Source organism: Salvelinus alpinus, chromosome 30 (assembly GCF_045679555.1).
Source record: "Salvelinus alpinus chromosome 30, SLU_Salpinus.1, whole genome shotgun sequence".
Taxonomy (NCBI): Eukaryota; Metazoa; Chordata; class Actinopteri; order Salmoniformes; family Salmonidae; genus Salvelinus; species Salvelinus alpinus.
The window spans coordinates 40,562,843-40,575,125 of record NC_092115.1 but is presented as its reverse complement, the minus strand read 5'-3'; the positions used below and the strand labels follow the sequence as shown (position 1 = coordinate 40,575,125).

General features: G+C 45.5%; 1 protein-coding gene across 2 annotated transcripts in view; it reads right to left on the bottom strand.

The window, feature by feature from the left end:
* The window catches only part of LOC139560529 (serine/threonine-protein kinase STK11-like), a 53,288-nt gene that overhangs the window by 19,209 nt on the left and 21,796 nt on the right, over positions 1 to 12,283 (bottom strand). For both annotated transcript variants that reach the window (XM_071377392.1, XM_071377391.1), the window contains exons 4-6: positions 11,401 to 11,490; positions 4,806 to 4,938; positions 4,496 to 4,632 (exon numbers count right to left, since the gene is read on the bottom strand). In XM_071377392.1, the coding sequence (XP_071233493.1) occupies positions 4,496 to 4,632; positions 4,806 to 4,938; positions 11,401 to 11,490 (360 nt within the window). The remainder of the gene's footprint in view (positions 1 to 4,495; positions 4,633 to 4,805; positions 4,939 to 11,400; positions 11,491 to 12,283) is intronic.

Genomic DNA, 12,283 nt, shown 5'->3' with positions numbered 1-12,283 from the left:
ACAAACGCTTCACACCGCGTGGCCGCGGCCACCCTAACCTGGTGGTCCCAGCGCGCACCACCCACGTGGAGTCCCAGGTCTCCGGCAGCCTCTGGAACTGCCGATCTGCGGCCAACAAGGCAGAGTTCATCTCAGCCTATGCTTCCCTCCAGTCCCTCGACTTCTTGGCACTGACGGAAACATGGATCACCACAGATAACACTGCTACTCCTACTGCTCTCTCCTCGTCTGCCCACGTGTTCTCGCACACCCCGAGAGCTTCTGGTCAGCGGGGTGGCGGCACCGGGATCCTCATCTCTCCCAAGTGGTCTTTCTCCCTTTCTCCCCTTACCCATCTGTCTATCGCCTCCTTTGAATTCCATGCTGTCACAGTTACCAGCCCTTTCAAGCTTAACATCCTTATCATTTATCGCCCTCCAGGTTCCCTTGGAGAGTTCATCAATGAGCTTGATGCCCTGATAAGCTCCTTTCCTGAGGACGGCTCACCTCTCACAGTTCTGGGTGACTTTAACCTCCCCACGTCTACCTTTGACTCATTCCTCTCTGCCTCCTTCTTTCCACTCCTCTCCTCTTTTGACCTCACCCTCTCACCTTCCCCCCCTACTCACAAGGCAGGCAATACGCTTGACCTCATCTTTACTAGATGCTGTTCTTCCACTAACCTCATTGCAACTCCCCTCCAAGTCTCCGACCACTACCTTGTATCCTTTTCCCTCTCGCTCTCATCCATCACTTCCCACACTGCCCCTACTCGGATGGTATCGCGCCGTCCCAACCTTCGCTCTCTCTCCCCCGCTACTCTCTCCTCTTCCATCCTATCATCTCTTCCCTCTGCTCAAACCTTCTCCAACCTATCTCCTGATTCTGCCTCCTCAACCCTCCTCTCCTCCCTTTCTGCATCCTTTGACTCTCTATGTCCCCTATCCTCCAGGCCGGCTCGGTCCTCCCCTCCTGCTCCGTGGCTCGACGACTCATTGCGAGCTCACAGAACAGGGCTCCGGGCAGCCGAGCGGAAATGGAGGAAAACTCGCCTCCCTGCGGACCTGGCATCCTTTCACTCCCTCCTCTCTACATTTTCCTCTTCTGTCTCTGCTGCTAAAGCCACTTTCTACCACTCTAAATTCCAAGCATCTGCCTCTAACCCTAGGAAGCTCTTTGCCACCTTCTCCTCCCTCCTGAATCCTCCTCCCCCTCCTCCCCCCTCCTCCCTCTCTGCAGATGACTTCGTCAACCATTTTGAAAAGAAGGTCGACGACATCCGATCCTCGTTTGCTAAGTCAAACGACACCGCTGGTTCTGCTCACACTGCCCTACCCTGTGCTCTGACCTCTTTCTCCCCTCTCTCTCCAGATGAAATCTCGCGTCTTGTGACGGCCGGCCGCCCAACAACCTGCCCGCTTGACCCTATCCCCTCCTCTCTTCTCCAGACCATTTCCGGAGACCTTCTCCCTTACCTCACCTCGCTCATCAACTCATCCTTGACCGCTGGCTACGTCCCTTCCGTCTTCAAGAGAGCGAGAGTTGCACCCCTGCTGAAAAAACCTACACTCGATCCCTCCGATGTCAACAACTACAGACCAGTATCCCTTCTTTCTTTTCTCTCCAAAACTCTCGAACGTGCCGTCCTTGGCCAGCTCTCCCGCTATCTCTCTCAGAATGACCTTCTTGATCCAAATCAGTCAGGTTTCAAGACTAGTCATTCAACTGAGACTGCTCTTCTCTGGATCACGGAGGCGCTCCGCACTGCTAAAGCTAACTCTCTCTCCTCTGCTCTCATCCTCCTAGACCTATCGGCTGCCTTCGATACTGTGAACCATCAGATCCTCCTCTCCACCCTCTCCGAGTTGGGCATCTCCGGCGCGGCCCACGCTTGGATTGCGTCCTACCTGACAGGTCGCTCCTACCAGGTGGCGTGGCGAGAATCTGTCTCCTCACCACGTGCTCTCACCACTGGTGTCCCCCAGGGCTCTGTTCTAGGCCCTCTCCTATTCTCGCTATACACCAAGTCACTTGGCTCTGTCATAACCTCACATGGTCTCTCCTATCATTGCTATGCAGACGACACACAATTAATCTTCTCCTTTCCCCCTTCTGATGACCAGGTGGCGAATCGCATCTCTGCATGTCTGGCAGACATATCAGTGTGGATGACGGACCACCACCTCAAGCTGAACCTCGGCAAGACGGAGCTGCTCTTCCTCCCGGGGAAGGACTGCCCGTTCCATGATCTCGCCATCACGGTTGACAACTCCATTGTGTCCTCCTCCCAGAGCGCTAAGAACCTTGGCGTGATCCTGGACAACACCCTGTCGTTCTCAACTAACATCAAGGCGGTGGCCTGTTCCTGTAGGTTCATGCTCTACAACATCCGCAGAGTACGACCCTGCCTCACACAGGAAGCGGCGCAGGTCCTAATCCAGGCACTTGTCATCTCCCGTCTGGATTACTGCAACTCGCTGTTGGCTGGGCTCCCTGCCTGTGCCATTAAACCCCTACAACTCATCCAGAACGCCGCAGCCCGTCTGGTGTTCAACCTTCCCAAGTTCTCTCACGTCACCCCGCTCCTCCGCTCTCTCCACTGGCTTCCAGTTGAAGCTCGCATCCGCTACAAGACCATGGTGCTTGCCTACGGAGCTGTGAGGGGAACGGCACCTCAGTACCTTCAGGCTCTGATCAGGCCCTACACCCAAACAAGGGCACTGCGTTCATCCACCTCTGGCCTGCTCGCCTCCCTACCACTGAGGAAGTACAGTTCCCGCTCAGCCCAGTCAAAACTGTTCGCTGCTCTGGCACCCCAATGGTGGAACAAACTCCCTCACGACGCCAGGACAGCGGAGTCAATCACCACCTTCCGGAGACACCTGAAACCCCACCTCTTCAAGGAATACCTAGGATAGGATAAAGTAATCCTTCTGACCCCCCTCCCCCCTTAAAAGATTTAGATGCACTATTGTAAAGTGGTTGTTCCACTGGATGTCATAAGGTGAATGCACCAATTTGTAAGTCGCTCTGGATAAGAGCGTCTGCTAAATGACTTAAATGTAAATGTAATGCTGTTGCTATGCAACCTCTTGCTAGCTAGTTAGCATAACAAATTACTAGTTAGATATTTTTCGACTTCGGGTGTGTTCTTCAATTCAAATCTGGAGTGCCAGAGTGCGCTCATATTCAGAGCGTTGTCAGATTGTCAGTTTGTAAATTCAGAGCGTTAACCTGTCAGAGCGCACACTGGACGCTCGGGCCGAGGAGTAGAGTTTATTTGAGCGTTCTGACCTTACGATGGCAGTCAAGCACCCAAGCTAACGCTGGCTAGCTTGCTAGCTACTTCCAGACATAAACGAGACCACTGACCATTTGACTCACCCTAGCAGAACTGGTTTTAAGCAGTTTCATGTTATCCTGAGAGTTGGTGACTGTGCTGCTGGCAACAATTTAATTACTTTTTTGCCAACGTTTAGTGACACCGGCTATATTGAACGGGTGTTGAGCGCTTGTAAATTAATTATTCTGCGCTCTGGTACACTCAGACGAGAGTCCTCTGAAATAGTAGATAGCCAGAGCAAATTTACGAAAGCACCCGAATGTCCATTGCGAACGCACACCGACTATAACATTTAGCTAAGCTAAGAATGATGGGAATAATCAAGTCAATAAACGTTGGGTAGTTAGCCTATAGTTAATATACTGGCAAGTTCGATGTATAAGTAGCCAACTAACGTTAGGTAGCTAGCTAACAACATACCAATACATCCTGCTGTAATGATACACTATGTGGTTCGTAAGGACAGCTTAGCTAACAAATTGTCAGCCAATATAATGTGTAAGGTAACCTGTTTTAAAAGGCATTACTTTATTACATTGCTCAACATGTCATAATTAGTTAAAGCAACTCATTTGTATCCGCTCTCGTTGTACTTCGACTGCCTATTTTCCGCTATTTTCTTCAAATCTGGAAACGATGTGAAGCCACACACCAATTTCCTGAATTATGGGCCCTAAAGTACGGAAATAGTGTCCTTGCGTGTATACTTCATATTTTGGCAAATTTAGTACGACATCCGGGAACTTTTGGCATACTAACTATATCCATACTATGACCAATAAGCATACTATATACTCAATTCACGTCACAAATAGTATGGTTAGTGCAGTTAGTATGAGTATTCGAACACAGCTCATGTCTCAATTGCCTAAAGGCTTAAAAATCCTTCTTTAACCCGTTTCCTCCCCTTCATCTACACTGATTGAAGTGGATTTAACAAGTGACATCAATAAGGATCATAGCTTTTACTTGGACTCACCTGGTCAGTCTGTCATGGAAAGAGCAGATCTCCTTTATGTTTTGTACCCTCAGTGTATGTTGGACAGATAGGTAATCAAAGCGCTAGGTAGAGCTATATTCATTACCATTGATTATCCTTCCAGATCAACAGAATGTGCTGAGCTAGGGTTAGGGGTCAGGGTGGACTTGGACATTGCAATGGCTATTACTCACAGTGTGATGCCTGCAGACCAGATGTCCACTTTGAACCCTGAAAAGGTGTCCAGGCCATTGGCGATCTCGGGGGGCTGGAACGCCGGCGAGCCCTGACTCGTACGACACGTGTCATCCTCTGCAAACGGGTGCAGAGCCTGGTGGGGGGGGGGGAGAAAGAGAGCGAGAGAGAGATAGGGAGAAAAAGCTCAAAATCAGCACACTCAGAGGGAAGAATGCCGTCTGCATAATATAGTTAAGAACACGCATATCCCTAACAATAGATAATATACAGGTAAAGGTGACTGAGGTAAGTGAGATGACATCTCACCTCTGCCACGCCCAGGTCGGAGATCTTGAGTGCCCCGTCGGTAGTCAGAAGCAGATTTCCTGGTTTAATGTCCTTGTGAACGATTCCCTGGCTGTGCAAATATTCAAGGCCATCTAACAGCTGTAAAAAGTACCTGAGAGGGAGGTAGGGTTAATAATAAAAATCCTACAAGACAAGTCAGTACACTACATTAGCTCTACGTTGAATCCTAACTTGAGATCTGGGCACACAACTTGATATTTTGCATAAATCAAAACATCAGTGCATAATTTATACGACACAAGTGTGAGCTCAGCCATACATAATGTATCGATCCAAGCAATCTAATATGTCTTTTACTCAAGTGTGACTATAAATTAGTGTTTAAAGGCCCAATGCAGCGGTTATATATCAAATAATTTCTGGGTAACAATTAACCCTCATACAACCGACTGGGGTCATTTTGAACCCAGAGGCATATTTTATATCATAGCCAATAGGTGGTTTATTCAATTCTTCAAAATGTTAATGACCTTGTCAATCAACTTGTTCAAAAGCCAGTCCTTTGGGGTCATTTTGACCACAGCCAAAAACAACAATTCTGCTTATAGTAATTTGATAGATGGGACCATTAGTTGAATCTAGGTTTTCTGGAGACGTAATAACAAGTTATCATACCACAAGAGGGTGGAGGGGGACCTGCATCAGTGATTTTGACCAGATAGACTGATCACCTAGAGAGATATAACTCCCCATATACTCGTCTAAGATTGTACTTGTCTATACCAAGTATCATAGGACTGCATACAAAACCACAATTACATAATTTTTGTGCCAATGGTATACAAAGTAGTGTTCTCCTCGGGCCTGAAAATTCGAGCCCGGTACTGACACCACAAGCTGACCTCACCGATAATATGCAGAAAGAGTTGGGCATGATTCTCCCCGTGGTGTCAGAAATAAACTGCTGACTACCGTGTCTCAGGCCATAGACATTGGATCAGCTTCATCATGGCGACGAATTTCTCTGGCCCAGCCTGGTGAGCTGAAGCCCGAGCCCAGGCCCAGTCCGACATCATAGAAATGTAAATGAGCCCAAACAGCCTGATTTCTAGAAAACAGTATATTGATTTAAATTGGTGTTGAGAACAATGAAGCGGGCAGCAGTGGAGTGAGGAGACCAGGAAACCGCCAGTCTTAGAAAAGCACTGAGATAAGCACAAAGGGAGGAAACAATTTGCTAGAATGTTATGTAACTTAACAAGTGGATTTTGCTCTTCACTCAAAAAAAAAAAAAGCCTGTCTGATAATCAATCAATGTGAATTTGTTTCACTGAATCTCTGTCTGTATAATTAGTTAAGCAATTGATCTCTGGCTGGGAAAATAAGTCGAGGTGGTAGCTCATTTATTTATCTGCTTACAGTGCATTCGGAAAGTATTCAGACCTCTCGACTTTCTCGAAATTGTTACATTACAGCCTTATTCTAAAATTGATTAAATCGCCCCCCCCCTCCTCATCAATCTACCCACAATACCCCATCATGACAAAGCAAAAACAGGTTTTGGGAAAGTTTTGCAAAAAATACAAAAACAGATTTACATAAGTATTTACACCCTTTACTCAGTACTTTGTTGAAGCACATTTGACAGAGATTACAGCCTCGAGTCTTCTTGGGTATGACGCTACAATCTTGGCACACCTGCATTTGGAGAGTTTCTCCCAAATAACTAAGGGAGAATGGGAAGGGATACGGTATTCTGCAAGTGAAGCTAAACCAGGCTACACACCGCCTATATATAGCACGGCCCTGCAAGAAATGGAAGCTAATTTGAGAACTATTGCAGCTAGGTGATGGTTTTGTTTGTGTCAACTGACATTTGGACTAGCTGAAAGGGACACCGTTTCCTGGGGATTGTCGCCAGTTTCATTGGCGGAAACTATCAAGGCCACACGGTGTTGTTGAGCTGCGAGCACATACAAAAACACCACACCAGCAGAGGCCATTTACTAAAAATATCCGTTTTCTGAGGAACTGGAACGTGCAGCGACAAGTAATACGAGTGGTGACTGACAGCGCAAGCAACATGGTCTAAGCCTTCAACCTACCTTGTTTTGAGGAGACCAATGATGATGGACAGGAGGAAGATGAGGCATCCGACATGGAGGGCGCACCACCTGCGATCTCAGTTCCAAACTGACCATATAGCCAACAATGTGGACATGGTAAACCAGTACTTCAGAGTCAAATCTCCATTTACGGTGCCCAATTCACATGCTTCAGCTCGCAACAAAGGATGCCATTAACATGCATGATGGGGTTAGCAGACTGATCCAGAAACTGGAAAAACTTCTGAAAAGTGTTAGGAAGTGTACATTGAACACAGAAGAAAGTGACAGATTGGGAGTGCGTCCCATAAACAGCATGTATGACAAGAACAGCCAATTACGCATGATTGAGTCTGTATTAAAGATGTTCAAAAGAGACCCATTGTGGCAAAACAAACTAAAGTCTACCTCTGATGATGCAAAACTCACCCTAAACGAAATGCGTTGGCTACAGGTCCTGGTGGAGGTACTGACACCACAAGCTGACCTCACCGATAATATGCAGAAAGAGATGAGGAACCTGGGCATGATTCTCCCCGTGGTGTCAGAAATAAACTGCTGACTACCGTGTCTCAGGCCATAGACATGGCTGCTTTTGCAGAAACGATCAAATAACGTTTCCACTCAGTACATGGGGTATTATAATGATAAACATCTTGTCCTAACCGCCATCCTGGACCCCAGGTTTAAAACTGAGTGGGTGATAAGGTATGAGCTGGTGCGTAACCAGCTTGGAGAGATACGCAACCTCCTTGTGAAGGAAACCGAGGCTATCAATGTGCCTCCGGCAGGTGCATTTGCCGTACCAGCAGCACCCAAACCTGCCCTTGAGCAAAACGAAGTGCCCAAAAGACCTCACATGTTCAGCTCTTCATTCAGCAGCAGCGGTCCTCTGTATAATCAAAAAGGAGAGGTAAAGGAGTACATAACGGTCATGAGAAGAAACGCAGACGTTATCACCTTTTGGAAAGACAACTACTCATCCCTGCCCTGCCTGGCAAGAGTGGCCCAAAGGGTTTTAAGCATCCCCAGTGGCTCTGCAAGCACAGAGAGGGTATTTTCCACTGTTGGCCTTCTCTGAAGGCACCATTGCATAAACCACAGACTCTGGCCAAATTCGTGTTTCTCAAAGTCAATTCAAAGGCACGGTAGACTGAGACAAATAAGGAATTTTTCCCTTTCATTTAATTCTAAGTAAGACACAGCCTATATGTGCAATTTATAGACTAAGGATTTTATACAACGAAGTGTTGTTTAAATGCTGAGGAGCTTAATGTTCCTGCCAGCCTAGTTCGGCACACTCGCTTCAAAGTATTTCTTTGTAGGCTATAGCATTGATATAATAGACTAATAATATAGCCTAAATAATTCATTTTCATTGCTTCTCAGGATATCCGTCTGGCTCATGACCTATTTAGAGTGTTTATGTGCTGCTTAATATGACATATAGCTTTTTTGAAATGATGAGTGCTTCTTCGTCACCTTTGTTATTTATGAAAATACTTTCAATTTAAATCATATGGTTTGCTTTCAATACTTCAAACCCAAAATGGTAGGTCCACTTAGTCAAAGAAAGACGGGTGTTGGTTAAATGGTGATTTTTAAACAAAACATTTATGAAGCTAATTTGGAGCGACAGTTTTCCCCCCCCTTCCTGTAAGCGTGTTAACGTATTTCAGCGGAGCGGCTAGAAAGGACAGTGAGCTCAACTCCGCTCACATACTGTGGCTAGGCTGTATCGGCATTAATAGATGCCGTTGGAATATGGGCTTCTCCTGATTCTGAGATGAGCTGCCTGTGGTGGTCTTGTGGATCATCATTCTACCGAATGCACTCCAGCCTATTCGTATTGCAATATGAAACATTTCAATGATCAGGAAAAAAAGCTTCATCAAGGCCACGAATTTCTCTGGCCCAGCCAATATTAGAATCCTGACGCCGCTAGTGCCTGACGCCGAATCCTGAATCCTGACGCCGTGAAAGGTGCACAGACACGCACAGTTAATCTTTAACACAGCACCGCAAACCCAAAACACAGAATGAGGCCCAGCAGCAGTCGGGCCCCATCGGGTTCTGGCTGAGAACTCTTATACGTCTGCTAATGGTATACAGTGCATCCGGGAAAGTATTCAGACCCCTTGACTTTCTACACATTTTGTTACGTCAAAGCCTTACTCTAAAATAGATTCAATATTTTTTCCCTCATAAATCTACACACAATACCCCTTAAATGGAAGCAAAAACAAGTTGAATTTTTTACAGATAAAAAAAATTATTAAACTGAAATATCACATTTACATAAGTATTCAGACCCTTTACTCAGTACTTTGTTAAAGCACCTTTGGCAGCGATATCAGCCTCAAGTCTTATTGGGTATGACAGTACAAATCTTGGCACACCTGTATTTGGGGAGCTTCTCCCATTCTTCTCTGCAAATCCTCAAGCTCGGTCAGGTTGGATGGGGATCGTCGCTGCACAGCTATTTTCAGGTCTCTCCAGTTATGTTCGATTGGATTGAAGTTCAGGCTCTGGCTGGGCCAGTCTAAGACATTCCGAGACTTGTCCCGAAGCCTCTCCTGCAATATCTTGGCTGTCTGCTTAGGGTCATTGTCCTGTTGGAAGGTAAACATTTGCCCCAGTCTGAGGTCATGAGCACTCTGGAGCAGGTTTTCATCAAGGATCTCTCTGTACTTTGCTCCGTTCCCTCTTTCCCTCGATCCTGACTAGTTTCCCAGTCCCTGCCACTGAAAAACATCCCCACAGCACGATGCTGCCACCATGCTTCACTGTAGGGATGGTGCCAGGTTTCCTCCAGACGTGACGCTTGGTATTCAGGCCAAAGAGTTCAATCTTGGTTTCATCACACCAGAGAATTTTGTTTCTCATGGTATGAGAGTCCTTTAGGTGCCTTTTGGCAAACTCCAAGTGGGCTGTCATGTGCTTTTTACTGAGGAGTGCTTCCGTCTGGCCACTCTGGCATAAAGGTCTGATTGGTGGAGTGCTGCAGAGATGGTTGTCCATCTGGAACGTTCTCCAATCTCCACAGAGGAACTCTAGAGCTCTGTCAGAGTGACCATCAGGTTCTTGGTCACCTCTCTGACCAAGGCCCCTCTCCCCTGATTGCTCACTTTGGCCGGGCGGCCAGCTCTAGGAAGAGTGTTGGTGGTTCCAAACTTCTTCCACTTAAGAATGATGGAGGCCACTGTCTTCTTGGGGACCTTCAAAGCCGCAGAAATGTTTTGGTACCCTTCCCAAGATCTGTGCCTCGACACAATCCTGCCTCGGAGCTCTACGGACAATTCCTTCAACCTCATTGCTTGGTTTTTGCTCTGACATACACTGTCAACTGTGGGACCTTATAGACAGGTGTGTGCCTTTCCAAATCATGTCCAATCAATTGAATTTACAGCAGGTGGACTCCAATCAAGCTGTAGAAACAGCTCAAGAACGATCAATGGAAACAGGATGCACCGGAGCTCAATTTCAAGTCTCATAGCAAAGGGTCTGAATAGTTATGCAAATAAGGTATCTTTATAAATTTGCAAACATTTCTAAAAACCCGCTTTGTCATTATGGGGTATTGTGTGTAGATTGATGAGGAAATTGTTTAATTTAATCCATTTTAGAATAAGGCTGTAACGTAACAAAGGGAAGGGGTCTGAATACTTTCCGAATGCACCGAATGATACCGTATAATGAGTACATACAGTGCCATAAATGTAATGACAGAAAAGTAAATGCTTCATGTCAAACGACTTAGGACAAATCCATCAAAACACCAACCATGAGAAAGGGTTAGGCATAAGTTTTAAATCAACTTGTGAATTTTATTGAATATAGCCATGATCCCACCTTCCCCCATATCTTAATGTAATGACATGAAACAAATTAGCCGATTATTATCAATCACTTAACAGATGTAACAAGTTTTAAAAAATGTTGCTAACATTATTTACATGTCTAATGATGTTTTAATAAGAATTAAGTTGATATTTTGCTATGACTGTTGCTTTTTCCAACAGTTTCTTCTTGGGGTCAAAATGACTCCAGTTGGTAATCCATGTATGTTCAATATGGTGGTAGTATGAGGGTTAAGTACCTTAATACCTTACTGTAATAGATTTCCATTCAAATGGGCAAAAATTACTTTTAGCAAAAAAACTCAAGCAATAACAAAACAGCCTTAGCTTTATCAGCAATGGAGATCTCTGCAGTCCTGGGCCTAAACTTAGTCTTGGAGTAGACTCTGCACAGAAGCTCAGACTAATAAAATAAAAAATAAAAAGAGAGGGAGAGAGAGAGACGGAGAGATGGCGCAATTGAACAAGAATGGGGGGGCTAGAGGCAGAGAGAGGGAGAGATGGCGAGAAAGATGGCAAAATAGATAAAGGGCAGGCGAGAACAATAGAGAAATGGTGAGCGAGCAAACGAGAGAGAGCTGTTGAAAAAGAGGAAGAACAGGTGAGGGAGCTGACGAGAAAGAGAGCGAGAGAGAGAAAGAAACTTACCCGTGAGCTTGAAATACTGGAAATCTTTTCTCTGGGACGCTGTCCAGCATCTCTTGCATCCCACATACACAATACTCCATCACCATATACGTAAGATGGGCAAGTCAAGGGATTACTCAAAACAGGGCAATGAGAAGCATTTACACACTAAAAGTTCCATATTAAACAGCCATTAAAATAGCCTAGTAGTTAGAGCGTTGGACTTGTAACCGAAAGGTTGCTGAATCGACTCCATGAGCTGACGAGGTAAAAATATGTCGTTCTGCCCCTGAACAAGGCAGTTAACCCACGGTTCCCCGATAGGCCATCATTGTAAATAACAATTTGTTCTTAACTGACTTGCCTAGTTAGATAAAAGGTTAACTAAAAGAAACAGAATGCATATAAGTTACTGGCTCAGAGTGGGAAATTGATTAAATATGGCATTTGTTTTACTTTAGGTGAGTTTCTCCAAGGCTTTGAATCTTGGAACTACAAAATTGATAAGGCAAAAAGTAGATATAAATCAATTAGATATTATCTTCAAGAAAACCTCAAGGTCAGGGATGGGCAACTTTGATGGGGGTCACAAAAAAATCTGAACTCATCTTGAGGGGTCACAGTTGCTTGCGGGTCTGCGTACCCCCCCACGGCGAGCAAAACATTTTAGTGCCCCCCCTCTTGACAACGGAGACATTTTTTACATTTTAGAGTTAATTTCGTTCAATTGTACACATTTTGCCATGGGCTGTAGAGAAAATGCTGCCGTTTTAAAGCAAGTTTGCTGCAACTCTACACATTTTGCCATGAGAGAAGATTTTATAGTTTTTAATATGATATCTGAGTGAAACAAGTTTAGATAGCTGGCTGGTAAATTAACTTAGCAACCTAAAAAAAACTGAGG